The sequence below is a fragment of the Styela clava genome, chromosome 7, assembly GCF_964204865.1.
Source record: "Styela clava chromosome 7, kaStyClav1.hap1.2, whole genome shotgun sequence".
Classification (NCBI taxonomy): Eukaryota; Metazoa; Chordata; class Ascidiacea; order Stolidobranchia; family Styelidae; genus Styela; species Styela clava.
Genome location: NC_135256.1, coordinates 9327066 through 9354698, shown reverse-complemented (window position 1 = coordinate 9354698; position 27633 = coordinate 9327066). Strand labels below are relative to the sequence as shown.

The following is a 27633-nucleotide window of genomic DNA, read 5'->3' as shown; positions in this document are numbered from 1 at the left end:
TACATATATTTAACAATGAGTTATCCTCCTAACCCTCCGCCTCAAAGAAGGAGTCGACCACCATCTGTTAATCACAAATCATGTTTATTGAGTGACCATGAGAATGATAGAGTTTTTAGCATGCTCGGAAAAAAATGTTCGGTATGTATATGGTAGAGTTTAACCATTATCTTTGAATATATATTTTTTGTGATAAGTGCACTGATTACCGAATTAGACCTCATTATGCTCGAGCAAAATTTGCATATTTGTGTGGGGACATTCTTTGCCCAATCACTTTGAGTTTTGATAGTCAATGGATCCAAATGGTATGCATAGTCAGAAGCTATAGTATGGGGGAACATCTGAGACTATGGGAAAGCTTTTGCGCATGGAGAGCTTCAGTACAGTGTTTTGAAACTTCATCCAAGCTGTGGTGGTATTTAAAGCTTCCAGAGATGGGGTGAACTTCTGGAGATAAGAGGAAGCTTCAGCTATGGTTAAGCATCTGGAGCCCTATACTAAACATATATTGTTGCCAGGCCAGATTCCTGTAATTATTTTTTGCAATGAAGATTTTCTGGATTATATTATTTCTTGTAATCCAAAACTAAATTGAAAGTTTAGAATAGTGTCCAACACATTGGTTCAAAAAAAAGGTTTTTAACTAACTTTTAATATCAAGCAATGTGTTTAACGCCAAGTATTTATCAGCTGAACAGCTGTCAAATTATCGTTGATCTGGCATGGCCACGACAGTTTAAGAGTCCATTTCTATGTATTGTTGCATATTGTTCACAAAGAAATAAGCTCATCTATTGATTTATTGACACTACCTTGTCTGTCACTTGAGTATTTTAATAGTCATTTCATGCAAGCAATATTAAGCAGAAGTTGACATGTTTTATTACATCATTACTCAGTATCCGGCCACGTTTGATTTATAATTTGATCTTGATCTGTCATGTATATTGTATAAAAATGATTTTCCAATGATATTTTTGATTATGATGTAACTATTATATAGCATTTTTGAATAATACTGTTTGGAATGTTATTGTTATTTTTTGCTTCAGTTTGCTGCAAATCAAAACAATTGTAATTGTGGACTTTTTTTTATTTTCGCCAAGGAATCATTTCAATTGTTTGTTTCTTGGGTATGTCAAGGATGTCTAAGCGATTCAATTATGATGGGAATAATAGCTCATTTTATGAAAAAATATACTTTGAGTAATGAATGCATCTCAATGTTTAATAATATTTCAATAGTTGAAGAGAAAATGTGATTTATCGAAAAAAAATTTATGTTATCAGTTTTTCACTACCTTAGCGTACATTTGTGAAAAATTCTTTTTAAAATGTAAACTCTTAATAATTCCTGTTTTTTGCCTTAAAATTTATTATGTTTTAAATTTTATTCAGACACTGTCCACAGGAGTGGTTCAAGTCTTTCTGGCACAACATAATTCAAGATGGAACAAGGTTGGAACTGGTGTATGTTGTTTCATCAAAGATAATCCAAGGCGTTCATATTATATTAGAGTTTATAATATTGCGGTAAGTTCAAAATATATTGTTCAAGTATTCTATAATATCATTCATGATTTTATGCCTTATCTTACTGATACTGAGAGTTATACATTCGGCTTTGAAATGGGCTCATCATACTAAGTGTTAGGCTGATTATCTCTGATTACCCTTACCCAGCTGGGTTTACAGGTTCGTACTGACTATGGGGGTTGATTATGTGCAAGAGGATTGCTGGACCTATCCCCAAACCTGTCGTATTGTGTTTCACATAACTGCTGGTTGGTTACGGCTTCTTTTACCACCAAGTCCAGGCATCTGAAACAACAGGTTAGCTATTTCCATATCCGACATGGACTGGTAACTGGACTAAAGGCCGTGGTTCGCCATATAAATAATTCGTCTTATAGGTTTTCCTCTTGCTGGGGTAAATATGAAATTTCCTCGCGATATACGTTATCAAAATTGTAATTTTGCGAATCATAGGCAATTTTTCATTTGTAAATAACTAATGTGATAAATTTTATCGAATATATGCTTGTAATAAACATACAAAGGTCAGTCTGAAAGCGTGGGATTCGCTCACAGGCTGTCTGCCATTTTTTACTTAGGGATGATTCGAGTAACTAACTGCACTTCATTGTGATATTTTTGTCTATATTGGGTTGAGTCATCGTGTGTCCAGTTGTGTGGAGTATTCTGATGTCATACACATTACCACGATATTGACAGGAAGTTACTGTTACATATTGAAACAATGCATATCACGATCACAGGCATTTGTTAAAGACAATTGCCGTACAAGGATAGTTGATTATGCATTCTTAATATATGAAGCAATCTTTACTGTGATGTTTCACGTTTAGTCATTGGTCTCCCTTGATCAATTATCAAATGGTCTATCTTTAGGGCTTATTTATGCAACTGTCCTGGTTGCATCCCCTTGACAAGGAAATGCAAAACAAAATGGAATTTTTAAAAACTGAAGTGAACACATTTGGGGGAATTTCATTTGTTTAATCTCAACTAAGACTATATTGAAATATTACAAGAATTCTATGTTCTAATCATGACATGAACGTCACCTCATGAAGGCTTGACATAATTATCTATACTAAACTAATATACTACTATACTGCTACATCATAAAATTATTAAATTTTTCGGTACTCCCGTAGTATTTGTACCAGGCTAGAGTTGAGAGACCATAATTTTATTCCAATTTCCCTTAGTTCGGGTACTGTCTGTGTTAGCCAAGTGAATATACCCCCTGCCCATAGGCTTCCGTCCCTTTACACAACTTGATGTAAAGTAGGCGAGCAAAATAACCGTAGTTACCTCCATATTGGTACACAATACACATACTTCTGGAGCACCAATTTTTCTTCAGAGAGGAGATCTACAAATCTTATATAAATAATGAAAATTTAATTTTCTGAAATCTGAGAATGAAATCAAAACATATGATATTTTTCAAGTCCTTTATTAATATTATTCTTATTTTCTTCAGACTGATCAGATGATATTTGAACAAGAGTTATACAACCAGTTTAAATATGCAACACCTCGACAATATTTTCATACATTTGATACTAACGTAAGTTATTATAAGTGGGTATTGAATTCAAATGTCATTACCGTATCTAATTTTTTTTTTGATATAATGAACTTTGATACTATTTGCATCTCATTCATTATACATCCAGACACAATGTCATATTCTGTTAAGCATAGAAGTTTACTTGAAGAAGAAATTTAAAATATTTCTTTATATTTATCATAGAGGTCTTTATATTCAATTAATAACCTAGTACAGTTTTTTTTTTGATACATTCCTTACTTTGCTATTTTAAAACTCTTAATTCCCCCTTACTACTCTGTTTCTAAAACTGTTCCTGTTTGTTGTTCAATTTCAATGGATCATTGTTTAGTAAAACATGCGTATTACAATAATATTGAATGTGCAAAGAATATTAGTAATAATAGTTTCCTTGGTTGAGAAACAATGACCTAGGATGTGGAAATAGCTTGTCTGACTAATCTGGATATTTTTTTCATGAATAAGAAGAGACTGATTTTATTGGCAAATTGTCAATCATTCATTATATAATGAAATCCCTTTTTACAGGACTGTAGAGCAGGTTTAAATTTTGCTGATGAATCAGAGGCTGATCATTTCAGAAGAACAGTTGAAGAAAAAATTAAAGCTAAGCAAGAGAAGAAACAAGGTGACCACATTCATTCTTTATATTCTACACTTTCACATCAGAATGTGGTAAAATTGCTTATACACATTTTTCATTGTTTCTGATCAGAGACAATTTTCTTCAGTGATCATTGGTTTCTAAAAATAGTATTGTAACATTGAAGCCTGCCTTTCATTTTTTGATTTTGCTCATGAATGACTATGGAAGTTTCATCTGCAAAACATTTAACAGTTTCTGGAACATCAGCATTGGGACTGAACATAATTCAGCCTATTCATACATTGAATTTATTAATGTTATTTTTATTCTGAACCTATTCTGGGATAGAACATAAATCATATTTGATTTGGTTGGCTATATTGTTCGTTGAAAAAACATTTCATGGAGGTCTGTATGATTTCCAAATTACCATCAAATTGGTAATAACTGGATGCAATAGGAACTACTTTCAAATGGATAGGGGATCACTTGGCTATGTTTCGAAGATCCTAAATAGGTTTATGTGTATCATTGATTTTGTGTTATATACACAACCGCAAGAGGAAAGATTTCATTTACCTTTTGCTTACTGGGGTAATATGATCCTGTCTAATGGAGTTGCGGTAACGAAAGAACGAAGTTGGATCCTGAAAATTGACGAGTTGACCTTAATGTTGTCTTATTACGATCTTCTTATCCTTTCAAGACAAACCGAATAAGTCTAATAACAGGACTTGTTTGGCCATTTTGCTTCGTGTTTTGTAATTATAAAGAATGAGTATTGTCAGACATGCTGCAGTATATTGTAGGAAACTTTGGAAACCTTCTTTGGATTTTGCTTTTATTGAAACTTGACTTGTAGTTGTAGAGATTTCTCAAATGCAAATTATTTGCCTCTATATTAAGTGCTGCATAGGGAAGATACTTTCTGTATAAACTGGGGATGAATGGTTTCTATACAATACATTCAGTTGCAAGGGAAATAGACAACATGATATCGTCTTCAACTAAAGAAAAACCACTTTTGATCTAAAGTTCATAGCTAACCATGGTTTCGATTACATGATCACAGAAGCTTTACTAAGTCAATGTACTGCAAAAGCGATGTTACTAAAAGTATCTCAGCGTGATTGTTCAAAGGAGCATGACGGTTCAGTCGACAGACTATTATCCATCATAATTTGAGGTTGACATGCCAGAAATTATCTTGAATTCACTCACTTGAATTCTGTCAATGTTCTTGGTTATGGATTGATACCTCGTAAAATTGCCTCATAAGATTGGAAGTATACAATTACGATAAAATATATTCCCTTTTTTGAGAAATCTAAAATCGATATAGGAATTTATCTGCCATATCAAGATGCTGATGAGGAGTTTTTAACAGTTGTTTATTAACTAATAGAATTTAGAGGCTAGCTTTCAAAATATTACATATTCTTGTTTGCAACATTCAATATTTCCTGTGCATAAAAGTTGTGACATTTCTGTAAAACCAGGAAGGTCCAACTCTAACAAATTTTGTAGCATAGTCAATTAATACGCTATGGGTAAGGAATAAGGGATTTGTTTCAGGGGAAATTAACCACAGGATTATGTTCGTTTTATGTTTGATAATCCGTCCTAGTAAGTTCATTGCTTCCATTGATTTCCATGGTAAATAAGTCCATTTCCTTAGTTGTTAGTGATATAAATTCAAAAGTGTTTAAAAATTCAATTTTCTGATTTGTATTTTAATGCCATCTTAAGCACATCCATTCAGCCAGCATGTCCGTGTATAGCGGTATATAAGATACGTTCTCCAGCATAGCTGCCAAATGAAACAGCCGTACGAACACAGCAGTTCACTTGCACTCTTAATGATTCACTGAAGCAACATAGAATGTGAAACTTAAAAAGAGACGCATTGTTCAATGTAATTACATAGTATATTGCATACGCGAATGGGTCAGCAATGACTGTCATTACCTTATACTGTAGGTATGAAATCTCTTTAATGTAATTATTAATAATGGTTTAATATGATGTAAATCACCACGTATATTTTGACATATTGAACTACACGTATGCTATTTGCATTGCTTGTTTTAAGTTTTGTCGATAAATTTTCGTTAATCGCGACCGACTGCAATGTGTGCAAGGCCGCTGAGCAGCAGTAACAAATGAATAATGTAAATTCCGCTAGGTAGCAGTAAGGAATAGGTCATTTGCAGTGATTTGTCTGCCCTGCAATTTGAATGAAATGTCAGCAAAACATCACGAGTTTCGTTCTGTTCTAAATTGAGCACCATATAACACCGTGATCGATTTCAATTCTGGTTTATATTACTTTTATCATTTGGCAAAGGACATACAAACTCAGGGCATAAATCGTCTCCGTACATCATGTAAACGTGCAATTCTTTGCAAATGTAAACCATACATAACCCTAAATCGTTTCACGATGTTCTAACTTGCGATTTCGTTTTATTTTAAATCAAATAAGTTTTAGGAAATAACGGCAGTCTTGAAATATCGGCGTGATAAGTGAAACCAATCTTACTAATAAATTGTATCCTTCATTATCTTCAAATAGCAGCATTTTAGGTTTAATTTTAAAGTAGTTTGCATATAAGTTATTCGTGGCGTTTTTGATAAAATGGAAATGCAAGATACGGCATGGCATCGGCGAAACTAAATTTGCCTTCAATTTGAGTAAACAAATACTACAGAAAATTATCTCAGTTGTTTGTTTTGATAATTAGGATGTTCGCTATTAATGGCGCTTAATTTGCAGACTTTCTATTGATCGTTTCTATCATCTCACTGAAAATGTTTGAGAAAATATTATTCTGTATATAACCATGATGCCAATTTGCGCCTTTCCACCACTTTGGTAAAGTAAAATCTATATTTTCAAATGATCGTAGTCAGTTTTAAAATTTTTACATAGCACATGAAGTGACTGAACACTCGAATTACGTTACAAAATGTTTTCGTTATAGTTCCATGAGTATAATAAAACCGAATTAAATAAATTTGAAAATTCCATTTCGTAGCCAAGAATACAGTAAATCCAAGTTCTGTTGCATAAAGACCTTTAAGATACGGCATTCAGAGGCCTAACCTTTGAACTATTTATAAGTCCTCAGGAAGCACGCTTAAACGTCATCTTAGTATTTGAATTCCCCATTAAGATAGTACTGGTAGGGTGGTGTGACTTGCGACTTCAATTTTCCCTATTCATTGCTGGTTTCTTGATGAATGGGTTGCAACGAACTTCATGTTCTATTTATATATTATTGAGAATCCATTAACTTGCAATTGTAATGGACTGCAAGAGTGACGTGCACGATTCGAAGTTCCAAACGTACAGAAATATATATATATACGGTAACTAATGACCAAGTCAGGCGATTCCGACGAAAAGTCGTTTAATAATGTTTATTGCAGAAGCCAATGCCTATTATTCTAATTTGTGCATTTAAACGATGATTCAGTATTCCTCGCTAAATTCAAGATTGATCGAAGAACATTTAGCTCATACTATAAGTTTTTATTTCAATGCACAAATGAGAACCAAATTTGACGCACCTAAGTAACGAAAATTTTGCTGAACTTTTCCAAACAATATTTGACATTCATACAACTTTGCGAAAACTACTGTAATAACTAAATAATAATAAAAGTAGCTGGTTTACAACGAAAATAATCTTTTACCCATATATGCTTAGTTTACTGTGATCCTGAATTCCAGACGTTTCACATATTGTTTGTGGTATTGACGTAAGTCCTGCTCCATATTAGCTTATATTTAGAAGCTATTGAATACTTATAGTTGAAAATTGATTGATTGCTATATATTATGGCGATATATGCTAGTATTTGGCATATATAACTTTATGAAGGTTTCATTTATTTTTATCCTGTATTTGGGTAATTCTGTTATGTTGTGTGCTGATCCGTCATAAATAAGACTACATGTTGTTCATTAAATCGTTGGTTCCGGATGTACTGACAGTCTGACAGTACCATACAATAATCATTAACGTAATTTATTGTTCTATTTTCTGTTGATGGATCGAACTTCAAGTCGTTTTTACATTCACTAGTTTCTATGAAATCCGTCCAAATGACTTCACCGATAAGTTGAAGATTCGCGTTCATTTCTCTCATTTCGCATATCCGCAATTTTATAATGCAATATTTTAAGTTTTAGTTAATTTTTCAATTTGATTAGATATTAAGTCATAATCCATGCAAAATATTTTTAATACTATAGTATATATATAGTATCATTTTAACACGACTTTATTTCTGTGGTTAACATATTTAAATAAAGCTTGTAACGTTCTATTTTGGTGATTGAAATTACATTTGAATTTAATTTATCGTTAAACATGCCCAAGCAAAGCAAAGTTTAAAAATGTAATTACACCCAACTATAGCCAATGCAATACTGCAAGGGAATCCGCGAAATTATCAGACGGGACACCCCAAAGCGATTATTTAATGTTATTCGTGATTGACTGATCAAAATCGTTTTCTATATTTTATTTATATACATCTATATTTAATATTTATATTCTGAACACTAATGACTCAAGGCAGTGGTGTGCCACGACCCCTACATTAAAAGTTCTGTACTGCCAAATTAATTCCGATAATGTTGTGATATATCAACTTGTAGTAATGTCAAATACCATAATTCGCATTTAAAGAAATCAGTAATCTTCTCTTATAGAGAAGCGCCGATTGAATTGATTGAAACCACCGACTCCATGACACCCAAAAAAAAAAAAAAACTTAATGCAAATGAGTCGCTCATTATTCGTAAACTATACTGGTTAGATTGAAATAGTCCTTTACGACGCCCACTTGTTAAGTCACGTCAGCTGACTTTAAATTTATAATATTTCCATCATTCTACAGTGATATTTCCTTCGTCCTCGCATAAGTAATTTGCAATTGGATCGCAAATGAACATCATCTAGTTCTAGTACTTTAATTAGTAATTAATGTCAGCATTTCATGATTCAACGACATGATATTCAAATTTAGCTTGGTAATGATTTGGTTATCGTGGATTAACATTTGATTTATCCATCAGATTATTTTTCTCTGAAGCATTAACTAGTACTCTGTGTTGCGATAGGTAGGTTGGCGCAGATGCAAACAAACAACATTAGTGATAGCAAGAATTTTTTTGTAAAAATGACTGTAAGTTAAGCGTCTGGTGGTATCATTCGTACGGATACGATCTAATATGTGTGATGTACAGCAGTACAGTAGATCTAAATGGTGGAATACAAGATATACAACAATTAGAAATTTTTTTTCATAGAAATATTATATGCAGTAGAAGTTGAGTACTGTTAAGACGGGCTTTAACACAGCATGCCACGGTTTACCATTTGGTAGATTTTTACGTATAAAAATTTGTAATACGACTAAATCCCAAACTATGATATCGCACTTCTAGACTTCTAATTGCACCGGAAATGTAGTCTCCTCAACTTTATTAGGTTGAATAATGGATTGACTTTTTACTATCAATTTATATAACGAGTACTCTCACTCGTTACAATGATAAATTAAAGGCGCTTTTTGAGTCGATCGATAAGTTATGGACAATTGGCAGACATGTAACTTGTTTCAAATTGATTTAATTCTATTTGCTGTTATTTGGCAAAACCTTAGCTATTGCAACAAATGACACGATGCGAGCATGGGAAATAGGTGTATATGTTATAGAGGTTGCTGCCGGAAGTTTAAACGTGTTTTCTATTATTATCGCATTAAATATATATTCATACATTTTAAAATTAGGATTATGATTAACGTTTTATTGAATACTGATATGGACACTGGTTACATGAACTTTTCATTACCTAGGGACGGTGCACAACTGCGAAAACGTGACCAGAGGATATTAATAATATTCAGAAATTTGAGCAAATTGATGACAAGGATGTATGTACATTTGTAATTTTGTCCAATTTATTATCAACGATTTTCCTAGTAGTTTTTGAAATGTTAGAATCATGGGGCGTACTATTTGCTCAAAAGCTCCCAATTGCGATGTTTATTTATTTTATTTAAGGAATAAAATATCATTTCTAGTTTTATAACTTATTAGATTGTAAAAATATGCCATGTTAATTAAGTAATTAAACGTTTTGTAAATTTCTGCAAGGGTGCTTTTAAATTGTTGCGTTAATTAAAATAAAAATAAAAAATAGATTTGTAATTGCTTATATTAGGTAAATTAAAATAAAATTATATTTTCAAAATTTACTCTTGGGTAACTATATTTTATAGCGCCTTTCAAATTACTGAAGTCTTATTTCTTGTGGATAATACAGTTAATGCAGTCGGTGGTGAAATCATTAGTATAAACGGTTTTATATCTCCTTAATCGTCTACTAACTAATACTTAAACCTTAATGCACGACATGAAAATACCTTAATTATAAAGGAAATTACCTCATTTACTATCCCTACGTTTTCGATTTGGGAATTTCTTTTGTAATGGTATTTGGAATTAGGTCGTTGATGAATTCATTGACAAAATTCGTTCCATTTTGATTCGCTTTATTGCCAATTTTTTTGATGTTGAATTATTGCCCCGTGCATATTTATGACTAAATTGATTGCTTCATAGGATTGAATGTCTGATGATTATATTTTCGTTTTATGTGTTCTGACAACAAAAGCTCACCTGCTGCCTTCATTAAACAAAACTTTCTATTTAAATGAATTGCATTACGTTATTATTGTTCCCAAAATCCAGAGAATTTTGTAATCGAAAATTTCTACCAGAACGGAGGTTAAGAAATGATTTTTGGCCACAAAGATGATTTGGCATATTGAACGAATGGTGACTGTTGGCAATTGGCATTACTTGTTGAATTTCTTAATTGCATGTCCTTGGTGTTTTGCGTTCTGGTCTGTCATAGATTTTCTCAGTCAAAAAGATATATTCAAAAGTAAGGAAGTTTGGTCACTGATTTTTGCCACATCTGCCTCCATTTCAAGGTGCTCGCTTGCGTTCTTTGCCGCTGACGAAGTTTTTCCTAATTTAGTGACAATCAATATTATGAAATGTTTATACATCGCGTGTCACAGGAGTTGACCCCATCATGGCGTCAAAATTCTGCAATATAGCCATAATATTACTTTTCGATTGAGGAAATTATTTATTTTCTGCTGATTCTATGAGACCCCTCGTTGACAACTTTGGTTCAATATGGTAACGGTTTGTGTTTCCCAGCCATATATTTGTCATCGGCGTTGTTTTCGAGGTTTTGAATCATTGTCGGGTACCGTATATATGTGTATTTTGACTCATTCTGTCAAGTTCGTTTCCTATTTGCGTTTTATTTGTGGTATAGAATGCAGTTGCTCTTCTTGTCGTCGTCTGATAACCTTGTAAGAGCCTGTGAAATTTTATATTTATTAGATGAACTTGTATTCATGTATTGTTTCGTGAAATGTTCGTGGAATTTTCCATATTGTAAGACGCTGGTTGCGCGTTCATTTTCAAGGAGAAGTCTGAAGTGTATCATGCTCTAGCTTCACAAAGCGAATTATGCTTGTTGGATGAAGACTAAATTCAGGCTTTGCAAAGATATGATTCGCGTATCGACTTTCTCCAGAGTATATTCGAAAGTTGTTCATCTCTTGCTTGCGCTGTTTAAGATTAGTGTGATCAACTTCGACGAATAATTTATAGTATTTTATTACCGTAGCTATTGGAGACATTCGTTCATGCAAAATTTCTCCAGGTAATTTGTGTATCATCAATGGCGATTTGTTAGCGCCTCTTCTTGAGTTTTTAGTTTTCTTCATAATAATGTTTAGATTACACTCTCATTTTGTTGCGTAACATCGCGATGGCAGTTTTACTTAGCGTATTGTGTTGTAGCGTATACGATGAATTTGTACAGAATTTGAATTTTGATCATGATAGTTTACTACGTTTCAGACTACAGTTGTGTTTTTTGTGTTTAATGATTGTAATTGTTATGTACGAATAAAGGTCATATTATCCACAAACCATCATTTGAAACCACGTTTCTCTGTAATATTCTATTCTTCAAGCAATCTGGCCAATGTCAATATGAAGGTCAAATTGACAATAACAAATTATTCCAACTTGTCCCACAATTTCTCTTATCACATCCGGAAACACCAAATCAGCAACATAATATCAGAAAACAACAAATGTGAGAAACCCATGTTTTCTCTGCTCCCTCGTTCGTATTTCAATGCATTTCTACAACTTCCTGTATCTACACGTAATACGTAATGCTACATTAACCCTTTGTCACCAACTTAAGAATTTTTCTTCACATTTGAAATCGTGGTAACGAAAGCGTTATTGACTGAAATTATACATGAAATCTTTACTCGTCAAATTTTCACCTCTGTAGACAACCTATTAGTCTGGATTGCAGTTATGCTTACCTGTGTATATACTATTTTAGCGATTAAATTATTGTCACGGTGCTGACTGCAGGAGTTATGGTTATAGATAAAAATTAATAAATCAATCAGTGGTAGAAAATTCATGGTTTGGATCAAGTCCAAAATTGAATACGTTTTTTGTGTAAATATGACGTATTTATATCATGTTTTTATTGTTGAATGTCACCAGACCAATTTATTAAATCAACTTTCGATTTTATGTAGTACGATTTATGTATTTGAGTGAACACGAATTTTGTGATAGATTTTGAAGTGGAACCATAAAGCGTTTTGCTAAATAAGCTGGTCCCATTTTGTTTAAATTATTTTTCTCGCAACCAGAATTTCACCCAAAATTTCCCCCTATTCAAATTCAAAAGCACGCTTTCATTTGATATTCGAGGCAGTTCATGAACTTTTGCTCTCATGTTATATTTATCTACCGGTAGTTCATTCTTTACATTCATAATAAGATTATTTGCACTAATTACTTTGTTATAATGACCAATGTAAACATTCATGTCCGTAAATTCTCATTGTTTCGTCGCTTTCAACTTCTGAACATTTCGATATTGGCCCTATGAATAATTTATTATTAATTGGTTACAATTCTGATATTGTCCCTTTATTGATTTTCTTTGAAAATTTGCGTTTGTGTGATATCGTTAACAATTTATTGTTTAATTGATGATATGGCATATATTCATTATTGTGTATGAAACTAAACTTTATTCACTAATTGCGCGTAACAAGCTGTTCTGTTTTTACCGAAACTAGAAAATATTTTTCTCAAGTTCTGTTGAAGGAACTTGGATTATACATTAGTATTGATTGTTCCAAATTGTTAGTTTTATTTTCGGTCATTCCTTTTTGCGTTTATTTAATACCTTGTTTAAGCATGTAAGATACGTATTTTAGATTTATTACGATTAGTACAATATTAGAAATCTTCACTCAACAAAACACTGTACGTGTCATCGAAATTCAAATCGCAAATTCCAGGGAACCATCTATATATTCTTATCGAATGATTTAAATTTGGCAGCATCGCTTAATTAACGTTGTCCGCGGCATGACAAACGTGCGTAACAATTCCCAGTTTAGTGAATTTCTCGCAATCGCTCACTCTCGTACCTGGATAGCCCGACTAGGGTTTACGTCACGCCAATGACGCAACGACCGAAAAAGAAAAAATGAGAGTGAAGATGTTTATTGCCAAAATGATACTTTTCACTTCTAACAAAAGTGTAGACCCCAACCTAGTACATTATTTAGTAGTTTATAGCAGATTTTACGTAAATAACCAAAGCGGTGATATTGCATGCTTAGTCGAGTATGGTCCGTGTTATACGGGTTACGGCCCTTATTTCGCGTTAGATTGTTGCTTATATTAATGATAGTAATAATAACAACAACAGTAACACGCATATAGTTTTGTTATCAAGGCGCTAATGTATTTGATTACTTCGTCTGACCCATATGTCTCGATCGTTTGGGTTCAACAACGTGTTATATTCATATTTAGTTAGTTGTGGTAACTTTACGGTTCATACAACTGGTGATTTGTCCCGCTAGTTACAGAGTTTAGATACACAAATGTTTCGTTAGTTCATTTTAAGTCATTATTAGTGTTGCACTTTGGGAGGAAAATCATTTATGCTTTGGTCCTTTGAAAATGTTAGTTGTTTCAAAATGTTGAAAGCACCTTGAGGTAGTTATAGGCAAGAATAACTCAATAATTAAGAAAATAAATGTAAAATATTTATGCGGCAAGATGATGATCAATCTTCCAAATTATTTCTATTGTTTTCTATTACCAATATTCGGAATATTTTGAGGAAGACTTAGTCATAGATTGAACGCGTTTGCAAAATTGTATCGATATCTACCACAAGCATGTTGAAAAGGACAATATCAAAATTTGCCATTTGTATTGTCAGTTGTCCAGTTTTATAATGTATCTGGTAGAGGAATACTGAGCCCAGTAAGGAGTCGTCCGTTATCTCTTCCTCTGTAATATTTATGAATCACGAAAAATCCTAAGTTTAGCACAATTAATTTGCTGATAGCATTTACTTGTTATACTCTAGTGTGGCAGTTGATGACTTGCATTTCAGGATACTATTGATAAGTCTTTCATTAGATTTCCCTAGTAACAGTTCATAGTTTTATCATTATGACGTTTTAAACTCTTTTATGAAGCACGATATATATGGAAAATGGCTTTTCGTTGTCTATGCGTTAGGACGAAGTTTTAAGAAATAAATTTGGAATATTATGCGTTTTAACCCTAGTATATTGGTTCTAATGTAAATATTTCATATCAACTTGCTTGTGTCATACTAACGCCAAATTTTGAGTGTATATTATTCAAATATGCTATTTCGGACATTTGGTGCATCGATTGCTATTTCACGCTAAGTTGCTAAAATGCTGTGTTATCAAAATTAAATGAGGTCCAAACGGAACGGCGACCCATATCCCATATTATGCACATACTAATATACTATCCTCAATATTATTGAGGTAGTTTAAAAATGTTTCACCTATCTGAGAAGTGTGATTCGTATATACGGTGTCTTATCACGTTTTCTGTGATCAATGAGATCATTTCTGTGAATGCCATTGCGCCGCCTTTTCCGAATGACTTGAATGGCAATTAGGCAATTCTTATTCACGTAATCCATATTGGACTTTAAAATGCCTTTCATACGTATATTATCAACGATTTTCGATGTATTTCACAAGTGACGTATGTTAGTAATATTCCTACAAGCATACATATCTGCAGTCCTGATTATTTTCGTTTACAAGATATTCGTCCTCTTCTGTGGAACAGGTAGATTTTATGTTAGAGAGCCTATATCTGTATGGATTTCTAAAAAACAACCAAATGTAATTATAATGGACCATATCTTTGCGTTGCGTTTATTTGCTATATCAGGTATTTCTAAATAACTTAACCTTATACAAATGAAATTGAGTTGCGAGTGTATGTTTCTGTTATCTAAATTATATTTATTAGCTTATATAACACTTTGAATGTACAGTAATTACATATGATTAGATTGGACCTTGGATTCTCTTTTATCGGCGTTTTTTTCGTTGTTTATTTTCATGCAAGATCGTAACCGAAAAATAATATTTGACCGAACTTTTCAAAATAGAGCCAGACTCGAAAATGGACTGATATGATGGTTGTTAACTGTCTACCATTTGACAAAATGGATCACTATTTTTCCAACTAAAACCTTGATATCGATGGCGTTTTTTTCGTTGTTTATTTTCATGCAAGATCGTAACCAAAAATTATTTTTGACCGAACTTTTCAAAATATAGCCAGACTCGAAAATGGACTGATATGATGATTGTTAACTGTCTACCATTTGACAAAATGGATCACTATTTTTCCAACTAAAACCTTGATATGGATATAATTTGATAACGATCGATAAGAATGAATACTTTAGGTTAGGATTGCTTCGCATGTGCCAAGACAGCCTAAAACGTTAGTGTTTATTCTTTAATGGTTTCGCTCACGAATTGGCCCGGATAATAACCAAATAGGTGTTTTTGCGTTAGTCGAAATTTCCAGATTCGTGAGATATTTATAATAATTCTAGTAATATAATAACAGAAGGCGGAGGTCCAGACACCATTGGATATTACAAGTCGTACTTTTTAGGTGTTGATTGATTTTTATTGATCATGTTAGAACAATGAAAATCGTTCCCTTATCATAATTAAACCACCTATTAGGACCATGTTGAATAAAAATAACTTTATACTTCCTTTAATTTCATTAATATTTGGGCGGGCGTTTAGTTTGAATATGCGAGTCTCGTAAGGTAGGGTATCAATCTAAAAGAAAAAATGCCACTCAAAAATGTTAGTTGCCGACTTGCAGTTTATAATCCGCGTAAATTAATAAAACAATAATTTGTGTGGCAGGCATTTTATTGGCGCTATTATAAAAGTACTTTGTAATAACCTAAGCCCTTGTGTATCGTTAATTCTGAATGCTTGATAAATTGCATCACAAGACACATATTAATCAACATTATTTTTGCTTCCAATCGTCACGTTTCAGATCTTCATTAAGCGTGTTATCAAAATTTATGTTTTTACTGTCAGTTCGGGTCAGAACATTATGGCAACTACCTTCGCCAGTTTAAGTGATATTTTAAACATGGATTTAACGCCACCGATAAATAGAGATTTAGCTGCTTTAGGTCGAGGAAAAATGGAAAAAGAAGATTCTATATGCTCGGACTATAGCTTATCTGATATTGAGGATGGATTGGAAATAGAGTCGTCCGATTTAAATCTAGACGTCGACGAAATTTTGGGTACAAAATCGCTGTCAAGCGGCCTCGATTTTAAGAACGATAAATATACAAAGGGCGTGCCGCCTAATCAGATCGGGCGTTGGTCAGATTCCAGCGGAATATCCCTACAGGATTCTCCCGTGTCAACCATGGTACGCTCACCGAGGCAGTCTTGCGTGTTTCACTCGCCTAATAAATCGCCAGCGATACTGTTCCCTAAAATAGAACTGACTGGGTCGGAATTACGAATTAATGCTAATACGACGACAGAAAAGACTGGTATAACAAAGATGATTGATATGTTTGAAGACGAAACAACTTCAAGCCGGAATCTGAAAGTTTCAAATGAAACGAATTTCAAACGACATCACTCAGAGCCAAGCGACGAATACCATATCGATGCTGATCAAAAAACCTTACATGTTACTCGAAAACACATGCCTTTAAAACGGGAGAGAAGTGTTAGCCAGGGAGATCCGAGTGGTGCTTCATCATCTGACAAGAACAATAATAATAATGAAATTCCAACGTTTAATACTCTGTCTAATAAGCCTACTCATCGTATCGCCGGGAATCCTACATCAGCTCAGTGGAAGCTATACAATATAGCAATGGAAACGTATCGTAAATCAGCAGAGAAAAATGACCCACAAAAATTAAGGACAAGCTCAGACGCATCAGAAAACACAGATGAAGGCTCGGGATTTAAAGTGATACCTGCTAGTAAAACATCTTCTCACGTCTCTTTACCCAGAAGTAGTGGGGTTGTAAGCCTATCTGGTTCTTCCATTGGAACAGAAGAAATTTCTGGTGTTGAGAATAAATCAGAACAATCGTTTGGTCCAATTTGTCCTGCAGATCAACAAAAACCATCATCTCCTATGCATAATGCATTGGATTATAAAACAATTTTACGAAGAACTCGGAGCAAACGACAAGCTTCGAGAACGCTCGTAAATCCAATTATTCTTCAAGATATTCAGGATAATATTTATTCTGATGATGAAAACCCAGACACTGTAACAGATATTGATTCTTTCTTATGTTTCGATTCTGAAGAAAGCAATTCAAAAAAAGACTTTCAACCTTCATCTCCTCAACTCAAAATTGATTCGACTGATGGTGATGTAATGAAAAGAAGTAGCTTGGGTCGAACAGCCTGTAAAGTTGAATCAAAAACGCCTGAAGTAATTGTTTGGTCAGGCTTGAAAGTTCTAGCAGAGAAAAAGAAGCTCAGCTTACAGGCTGCTAAGAGTAATGTACTCACTCGATTACAGAAAATGAGTTTAAAAAGCGGTTCTGTGTTTTCTGCATTCGAAAACGAACAAAAGGAATACAATTTACGTAAAAACGCAATCATAACGAAGCGCAATAAATCTGTTATTCACCATCCTACACAGAATTATATTTATCTTGATCCAGCTTCCCATAATGGTTGTAATATGACGTCATCATTCGGACAATATCACACTGTCGCCAGTCCCGCAAGGTTAGCTAGAATGCGAAAAAAGAGTTTAGCAGATTGTCAAGTATCTGCTTCAACAAATCGGCAATTTTGGCAACTTGAAGAAATACGAAATACATCGAACGATACAAAGATTTCTAGAAGTAAAGCTTGGAAAGAAAAGAAAAGCATGTCCGTTGCTTGTAATAACCAACAGACAGTGATGAATTCAGATCATTTACACGAAGATGCAAGAATGAATAAACGATTAAGCGTATCTCTATCTGATTTAACTATCTGCCCCGAAAATAAATCTTTTATGCCAAATAACACTAGCGTCAATAACAATAATAATTTTTTACAATTGCCAAAGCAATCTCCATTAAGACGAGGGAAAGACCAAGCTAATTCGATCAAAAGACCTGATAATCTTGTAATTGACTTGAACAATGGAACTTGTAACATCTCAAAATCTTCAGCAAATAGAAGGCTATCTACAAGACTCTCAAACAATCGTAATCCTCCGAAATTATCGATGCCAAAAAATTTTAATATTAATATTTCCCCTGTCATGGGTAAAAAGAAACTTCAAAAACAGTTGCCTGGTATTGAAGAGAACAGTGTTTTACCTAATAAACAAAAGGAACTATCCTCGAGTATTGAAACTGATTTAAATACTTTCAGACAGTCGCCAAAGCATAAAGACAAATTAAAACTTAATAAAAAGAAGTCGTACACTTTTGCTTCTGATCCTTTCGAAGGAGCTTTGAGTGAAGATATGTCAAAATTAGACTGGAACATTGAAGAATATTTCTCTTTTCTGTCTGGGAAAAAATCTAAAACAAATTCACCATGTTCAGAAAATTCTGTTACTTTACTTTCCGTTAACAAATCAACACAGGATTTTGAAGTTGATAAAGTTGAACCATTATCTTACAACCCAATTTTTGAAAATCTCACTGAGTCCTCGCCAGAGAAAAAAACAGACACAGTAAAACGAAGGCGAAGGAAAAACAACGAGTCAAATAACATACCGTCGTACATACCAGACTATATGAAGCCTGCTTACAGAAATGCTCTTCAGCAAAGCAATGCCCGTTATCAGCTAAATATTCTTGATAAATCTGGTCCTGATGAAAACACTTTCCAAAGTATGGAGACATTTATAAAAAGACCTTCGGTGCAAAAATGCAGGCGAAACTCTGTGGTCGGCCAATCAAGAACATGGAGCGGACGTGTATCAGAACGAAATAAATCTAAATCCAAAGTGAAATTTGGATCTCTATCAATAGCAAGGCTATTGAAAGCTAACAGATTAAAATTAACAATAGGTAGGTGTTTCTATTTCAAATTTAGAGATGTTTGTACCTAAAATTGAAACAGATTATTGGGCATTAGAAAAACTTGCTCGTTTTTCATTCTTTATTTTTTTTTTCATCATCTTATCTTCATGTAGCATTCTATTTTTGCATCCTATTTAGCTAAAATGCAAAGGCCTCCTCCACCATCATCACCGAGACCTACAGCAGGTATTTACGCTTCTGTGCATGGCGCTGACATGATCTCGAATAGTGTATAAATTTGGTAAAAAGTGTTGATTATTCAGTTAAATGTATTGTTTGGGTGTCGTCGTTAATAAAATAATCATGACAATTTATTTTATTTGATGATTTTCAGAAAACTATTATTCTCTTTTTTTTACATTGAATCAACACAATAATTCCCAAACACACTAAATTTGATTCATCATTATTTTCATGAAATTAGAATCTTCAAACAGGTTGTTAAACTGTGCCATTGGGTTTTTAAAGGACTAATAAGCACTAGTAAGCAAGTTTTCCCACCTTGGATCGGATGATTAAATCTGTAAACTGTGATTTCAACGTAGCCAATGTATAAACTACTAGCTTACAGTGATGGGTAGAGGACTCTAAAGTCAGATTTGCGATTCAAATCATGGGTCGTCCTAGTCTAAAGCCAAATCCGAAGTCTGTTCAATCACGGAACTTCAAATTCTCATCAGTCGTTAGTTATATATAAGTCATTTCATTTAGACAACTCGAGTCACTTAGAGTCTTTGATAAGTGAGTACTCGAGTTGAGTCAATTACTCGAGCCGCCTCAGCACTACCGGTAATAGCGAATTACACACATGATTTGTTCTTCTCATTCTGTGTTTTTTTACAATGAATAAATTAGTCATCTTACTGGTTCGAATTTAAAAATAATATTTCTAGCTAAAAGTACCGGTAATACATGCTCGTGTCATGGATTTTAATTAATATTTTGTTCAGCATTCATCATCAAATATCATTTTTTGTTTGATTGTTATTTCATTTATGCAAATGAATCAACTAAACCTAACAGCATACACGTTTGTTTCATGTTATACTATGATCTCTGTAATAATTGGGATATCTTATTGTGCCATCTAACAACGTAACTGAAAAATGCTCAATTGTCTCATGGAAAGGCATGCAGATTGTAACAACTACCGGTACTTTCTTTGAAATCCAACTTTGATTCAAGAAAACGTCATAGTTAAAGTTTCATATGCATGAGAGAATGAATAACAAATAATTATATCTGAATTTCATTTTTTTTACTATAGTTTGGAACCGGGATCTTTCTGGTTCACCTTTGCTCATTCAATTTATTACACCTTGGAGATGAGCATGGGATTTGAACCAGATTTCAATCTACGATGCCTTCTAAGTTTAGTCTACGGGTTTACCCACCTCGGCCGTATTGGTCATTTATATTTATTTCTCTGTAAATAGAGAACAATTCTTGAAACCAGATGAAATTTCTAAGTTAGGAACTTGCTTTTGAAAGTATTCAAATCACCGTGGGTCATCATATTCAACCCATTCAAGGTTATTCGATTTAACATCAGCAAATTGACGAATTTTTGATCAGCTTATGTGCTGATCTATTTATATATCTTCTGAGAAATTTCGAGCCATGTTTTTATCATTGAAAAATATTGAGTAGCATTCATTGTTTGCCTTCTTAAAATAGCTGAATTACTCAACAAACAAACATACTATTAAAATAATAGTGAGGAGATTTCATAAAAGTTATCATGACTTGTTATTATTTTATTTACTGTTCAAATTATTTTGGATTTAACGCCTTCTTTATGCAAATTTACCAGCATGCTTCTCTCAAGTCAATATAACAACTACAACTAACAACATACATTTCAATATTTTGCCATGTGTCATACTTTTTAGTTATTCATTACGATTCAAATTATTAATATTATTTTGCGGTCATTTTTATTTTGGTTTTGTACTTTGTACACTACATAAAAACGTTTCATTTGAAGCATCGTTTTATTAAACAATGAATTATTATTGAAAAATAATGATGTTCATATAAGGCAAGGAGGATCACAATAAAATGAGTTTTGCATATGTGAAATTCATTGTATTTAAACTGAATAGAATTTTTATTTTTGGGACAATTACATTTTTTTTTATTTCTACTTGTTATATTTTTGAAAAATGATAAACAAGGTATATTCTTTTTACAGCCCCTCAGAACCAGAACCATGTCCAATCGTCCAATCAACCGGGACATAATTCGAATCTTTCCTTGTCTACTACCAATATCAAGGGTGGAATGATGCAGGAAGAATCGAAGAAAGACAAGAAAAAGAAGAAGGGAAAGAAAGGAAAATTAACGAAAGCAGATATCAGTCAACCACAAGATTTCAAGTATGTATTTGAATTTTATACTGGAATTTTAATCTCTTGAAAATGACATATTTATAATTATATGTATACCTTTTTCGCTTCGAAGAAGGCTATCCACAATCAGCCACTGCGAGGTAAGGGTATACTATGATCCCTGAAATAATTGGGATTTTTTTATTGTGCCATCTAACGACGTAACGGCATTGCCAGTTTTATCACACCCTGAGTTGCGGCCAGGGTATTTGAATCAAAGATTTTAAGCATAATTAAGTATAGCAATTTAACCACAGGTCAAAACTTTCATATTTAGTAGTGAATAATCCTGAATTTTGTTACCAATATGAACAACTAAAATGCCCAATGTTTCATAAAGGACTTTTGGTTCAGTTGTCTGTTTTTATTGAGCACACGGATGTGAACCTACAACGAACATGAAAACGAAATAGAGCAAACTTTTTCAAATAATATCCAAATTTTTTTGGAAACCACGCATTTTTTCAGTTAAATCATGCTTTTTGTCAATTAAGTATAATTTCTGATTTTCAGGCATGTTGGCCACGTTGGATGGGATCCTAACAAAGGATTTGATGTGAGTATATTTATATTTAAAACCATCCTTTCTAACTTGAAGAATGTAACATAGATGTAGAGTATGTTGATTATTTTGAATATTTTACAACATTATTTAAATTCAAATTCAAACAAAATGGTGATATACGCAACTTTGCACTCAGGTTTTTAAAGACTTTTTAATGTGAGCATGAATATCTATGACATGGATGAGTACTAATAAATGAGTCAATATTAGTAATACCAGCTCAAATACAAAAAACAATTTCCTCTGGAAGAACAGTAAAATACTTTCCTGATCTAAAGAATATGTTGGGGCACCATATTGTGCTTTTTATTAATTATTGGTATTGCTAGTATTTAATGGTAAAATGTAAATTTTCAGATGAATGAAGTTGATCCAGCATTGAAGGATTTATTCACTCATGCTGGAATCAGTGAAACACAGTTGCAAGACAAAGAAACTGCACAATTTATTTATGATTTCATTGAAAAACGTGGTGGAATGGATGCCATCAAGTATGTTGTTTTTTAATTTAAAATTGATTGTGTTATAATATTGAATTCTGCTTGTTTTGTAGTTAAATTTTCGCTTTTGTTTCGTTCCAGGCAGCAAACACGAACTGGACCACCACCACCCCCACCCTCTCGTGGTGGGGGTAGAGGTTCTGCACCCCCACCGCCACCATCCAGAGGAGGTCCACCACCCCCTCCGCCAAGTCGAAATCAAGGCCCCCCACCCCCTCCATCAAGGGGTTATAATCCACCCTCTCATCGTTCTGAACTGCCCCCTCCTCCACCCAGTAATAGGAGTCGAGGAGCACCACCTCCACCACCTATGGGGGCACCTCCACCACCCATGAGTGCGCCCTATCCACCAATGGGCGGCGCCCCACCGCCACCTCCTCCACCACCCCCGGCACCAATGGCACCACCACCCCCTCCTATGCCCACTGGCGGTGGTTCCGATCGCTCCGATTTGCTCTCAGCAATTCGAGGGGTAAGTAACAACTTTATTTACACAATAGTAACAATAACGATAGTACTGATAATATCCTTCAATAGAATACCCCGAGCTATAGATAGATCTCTGAATGCATGTAAAGAGCCTTTTTCAGAGAGGAAATGGTGTACAAAAAACTCAATCATGATGTGTTAATAGCAGCCCATCCTTCTTTCTCTATTTTTTCATGAAATTTTCCTCTGTGTTGAAAATTTGGTATGTGATGATCGATGATCTTAATGTATGATGCCTTAAAACGAATTTTATCCATTGACTTTCTCTGTGCTTTGTTGGGTTTGCTAATTCATACAAATTAATTTTACCAAAACATGTTTCTTTTTCAGGGCACCAATTTGAAAGCTCCATCTGCCGCACCTCCTCCTGAACCTGCCACAGGACGTGGTGCATTACTTGATCAAATTAGGCAAGGAAAACAGTTGAAAACAGTAAGCCAATGTTATAATTTCCTTTTCAAATTTTTTTAACAGATTACATATTTCCTACTTCGGATCTGTATGTGACCGTTGCTACAAGCATGCTTGAACAAGACAGTACTAAAGTTTGAAATATGAATAACATATTCTGCTTCTACGGAATAGAAAGCATCTTTGATATACTCCTAATATACAGTACTTTCTATCTCATACAAACAGAATAAGAGATTATGGTATTCATATTCAGCATGGACTTTAAATACCGATGATTAAAATATTGTTTTCATTGTGAAATTTGTGATTCTAAAAAATAGGGGTAATTACAACAGGCAAGTAAATTATTGTATAAACTGACAATAAATTTGTATAATTCGCACAGGTTTCTCAGGATGAAATGAGAGACAAACCAGCGGAAGATGAGGATGACGGTGGAATTGCTGGAGCTCTGGCCAGAGCCCTAATGCAGAGAGAAAAAGCAATTCATGGTATGTTTGGAAAAAACTGTAATGTCATAAAATGTTGCTTGTTTCTCCAAAAAGTGTTTTCGGCTGTTGTGCTCGGCTGGACTATGTTCACTGTGGGCAAGGTTTTTGAACCACGGGCCAAAAATTTCGCACACCTAGACTGGTGGGCCATGTGTGACGTAAAATGAAAATATTTACAAAAGCAAAAGTGGAAAACAATAAGCCTTGTGTTAAAACTAAATCTGATCGCAATCTCAACAAATTCCTTGGGCTATTTTTTAGCTGAAACATTGAAATTTGGTTTTACCTTGGTTGTGGCATCACCGTGTGGGCCAGATTGAATTACCCAGAGGACTGGATTTGGCCCACGGGCCATAGTTTTCTGATGTCAGGTGTAGCCTCAAGGTCTGGACAAAGGGCACTCCCGAAGTATGTGCACCAAGATGGCGCACAACTTGAATCCTAACCGGGTACACATACTATGTTCAGATTTTGCACCATCTTGGTGCACATACTTCGGGAGCTCCAGAAAAGGACCTTTTATGCCAAAAACTCCTCCAGTTCTTACTATCTCGTACCTATTTTTCTTACAGTCTTGCACCATCAGGCATTTTCGTAAGCTACAGTCATAACTGAACACTTATATTTATATGTTTTCAGTAGCTATTGGCGTTTCAGTGTTTGCTCTTCACATTTATCAGAGATGGTTCTTCTTTACTTCTGAGTGGGTGCACAAGCTTACTTTGTGTAAATTTCCCTGAAAACATCATTGCTGATATTATTATCTTTTGTTGTCAAAATTCCACAGATTGAGTATTTTTAAAATTAGAGGCATTTTCAAGTATGCCTGTGGCCTGTGCTATCATTTACCCATATTTGATAGATAAAAAAATATGGGTTTCCTACTTTTTTCTATAATTCACGGAGTATAGGAATATATGAACTTTTTTTTCTAGATTCTGACTCTGAATCTGATGATGGTGAATTTAATGATGACGAGGACTGGGATGATTAAAAAAGAAGAGTGCCAGCACGAAAATATCCCATCGTTTGCTATGCATCGTGTGGAGCAGGTTGTTGTCTGCTTAATAATGGGTTCGACCATTTGATAAATTGTAACAACATAATTAGAATAATCATATTATCCAGCCACGTTTCGAATGTATCGGTGAGACACTGTATAGAAGAATGAACAGTGAGAAAATGTAGTTGACTATGACAATCTTCTGCTTGTAGGTCTAATGTATTAAATATTTCGCCACATTATTTTTGTGATTGCTGCTTCATATATAATTCTAATATGGGCTGACATAAAAGCACAAAAATTATTCCAAATAATGCCATTTTGTATTTTCTGAATATTTTAATAATCTTCAAACATGCTGAATCTTTAGCATATCGCAACGTCAAATTTTACTCGAAATAATTTGACTTATTTCATGATTTGATTGCAACAAAGTTTAAATTTTTATTTAAAAAGAAAAATTAGGCTAGAAATATGTTCCAATTACAAAAAATACAACCAAATTACTAACTGCAAAACTACCAGAAAACTTCCCAAAAATTTTGACATCTACTCACATGTCAGCGGCTGCTAGCCTACAACCTTGGTTGGAGCATAGGTATAAAAAGACCAATAAATATTACTATTACGATCATATATTGTAGTTGTGCAAACGTGTATGGATTATAGTAACAGAATTTCTAGTCAGTTTCTGCAAGTCGAATTCACTCTGTGTTTGCATATCTATTTCAGCCACCTTCCATCCCCCTTGTGCTTGCTTTATCGAATATTTTATGCCTGTAATCCTAAAACAATAGAAGAATTGATAATTTACTCAAATATATATGTTCCACAGTTTGGTTAAAAATAACTCATATCCCTAATAATCAATATTTAATCAATTAATATTTTACTAAATTAGTTTCCATATTCAGAATCAGATTAAATAAATGTTTGTGTTTTCGTTTTGCAACTTTTTTATTGTATCAAAAATTATTGTGAATGCGTTGAAAAGTTTTTTAGTGATTTGTTTATAAATTCCTCAAATGTGAAATAAATTTTGCTGGCGTTAATATTGGCAGTGATGGAATTCGAAATTTTAAGATTGGGTCATGTCACTATCACTACGTAAGCTATGCTTTACATAAATCTAATACATAACAATCAAAACGCTAAATATAATGCTCCAGTCGTCAAGCTGTTACTAGTAGCGGCGGCAGTCAAATGCCTAGAACAAAATTCCTTTATCAGCTATATATGATGAAGGCAGAAATTTTTGCATAGTCTTCCATTTATAGAATTATGTCATTTCGGATGTATGAAACTCCATTTCATGCTTTGACTTGAGGATTCCACTATGATACATTGACTCTACTTTGATATCCTATTAATTAGAATTGTTATTTATTATCGTTTTTGTGTATTTCTGATATTCTTATTATCCAGCTTTATTGTTACAAATTTACTATACATTCAAATTGAAATAAAATTTGCCACAGAAGCGTTTGTTTTTGTTAGATGGGATTGTAGATATCTCAGTAGCTTCTTAGCTAAGTTAATTGAATTGCCTTGAAATGGGTTCTGATTTAAAGATAATTTCAATGTTAATTAATGTTGGCAGGTTAATCACTGTTAGTTTTATAGACACTGTGTATTATGCTATTGACTCGATTTCTGTATGATATCATAAGGGGAAATTAAGCATTTTGCATTTGAGCAGTCTCTAAAGTATTTGCGTTAACTTTCAAATCTTGCAAAAGCTGCATTAAATGCATGCTAACAAGGAATGCACAAAATAAATAACATTGAATGAATTTGCCCATGAAACAAATTGGTTAAGTTTATCTGATTGGATCCTTTTACAGCAAAAAGTACAGTACGTAGGATAATGAGATTCGGAACTCAAGTAACAGAATTTTAATTTCTTTGCAAAATGAATGGAATGTAGTGAATTTGGCGAGTTTTGTCCTACTTCCAGAAAATATTAATAAGGTTAATTGATTTTCTTGTAATTTATCATGTAAGTTAACCTTATGATTAAAAAAAAACTAAGATAAATTTAGTTATAGGCAATTGTATAAATATTACAATATCTGATATTGCGGTTCAAGATCAAAATTTATTGCAATCATCAACCAATTTAAATCAGTTGATTCCCAGCCCTTGCTTTAAGTAATTAGGTTGTATAATTTAAAAACTGGAACAGCCTGATGTTTTCACATATGTCATTAAAAACAAATGAATATACTGTAAAATAAATATTTTTTTTTGCGAAAAAAAAGTGTAACAATCAACATGTATATTTCACAGTGGAATTATAACAAAAAAGTTAAAGAATACAATGAATTTGCAATAGATGCATACAAAATACATGGCAAGAATATAGAGATATTTCATTAATGCTCTCTTTAACAAACAACATGTGATGGTAAACAGTGGATGGCACTTCATAGTTCATAAAAAATATAAAGATTAAATAAAGTTAGGGAAACAAGCAAGAACTCAATGTGTAGGAGATTCAACAAAGGTAACATTACAAGGTACAAA

At 33.5% G+C, this 27633-nt stretch overlaps 1 protein-coding gene across 3 annotated transcripts; it reads left to right on the top strand.

The window, feature by feature from the left end:
* LOC120329022 (actin nucleation-promoting factor WASL-like) lies at nucleotides 1–26587 on the top strand. 3 transcript variants are annotated; one of them, XM_039395628.2, is made up of 12 exons: nucleotides 1–141; nucleotides 1402–1536; nucleotides 3017–3103; nucleotides 3635–3734; nucleotides 19394–19441; nucleotides 21450–21633; nucleotides 22159–22201; nucleotides 22568–22701; nucleotides 22792–23182; nucleotides 23530–23631; nucleotides 23999–24104; nucleotides 25040–26587. In XM_039395628.2, exons 1-12 carry the CDS (start codon nucleotides 16–18, stop codon nucleotides 25096–25098), a joined length of 1515 nt encoding a protein of 504 aa, XP_039251562.2. In that variant the 5' UTR covers nucleotides 1–15; the 3' UTR covers nucleotides 25099–26587. The 3 variants fall into 3 exon arrangements, with proteins under 3 accessions (XP_039251562.2, XP_039251559.2, XP_039251561.2); XM_039395625.2 differs by lacking the exons at nucleotides 1–141; nucleotides 1402–1536; nucleotides 3017–3103; nucleotides 3635–3734 and adding an exon at nucleotides 10445–19243; XM_039395627.2 differs by lacking the exons at nucleotides 1–141; nucleotides 1402–1536; nucleotides 3017–3103; nucleotides 3635–3734; nucleotides 19394–19441 and adding an exon at nucleotides 10446–19243.
* Nucleotides 26588–27633: the final 1046 nt, after the last annotated feature.

Bases quoted from the DNA above. Each gene is read 5' to 3' on its own strand.
- LOC120329022 (XM_039395625.2), top strand. From the start codon at position 16,291: ATGGCAACTACCTTCGCCAGTTTAAGTGATATTTTAAACATGGATTTA. The intron at 19,244-19,393 runs GTAGGTGTTTCT...CATCCTATTTAG, and splicing joins CAGATTAAAATTAACAATAG to CTAAAATGCAAAGGCCTCCT. The intron at 21,634-22,158 runs GTATGTATTTGA...TCTGATTTTCAG, and splicing joins AGTCAACCACAAGATTTCAA to GCATGTTGGCCACGTTGGAT.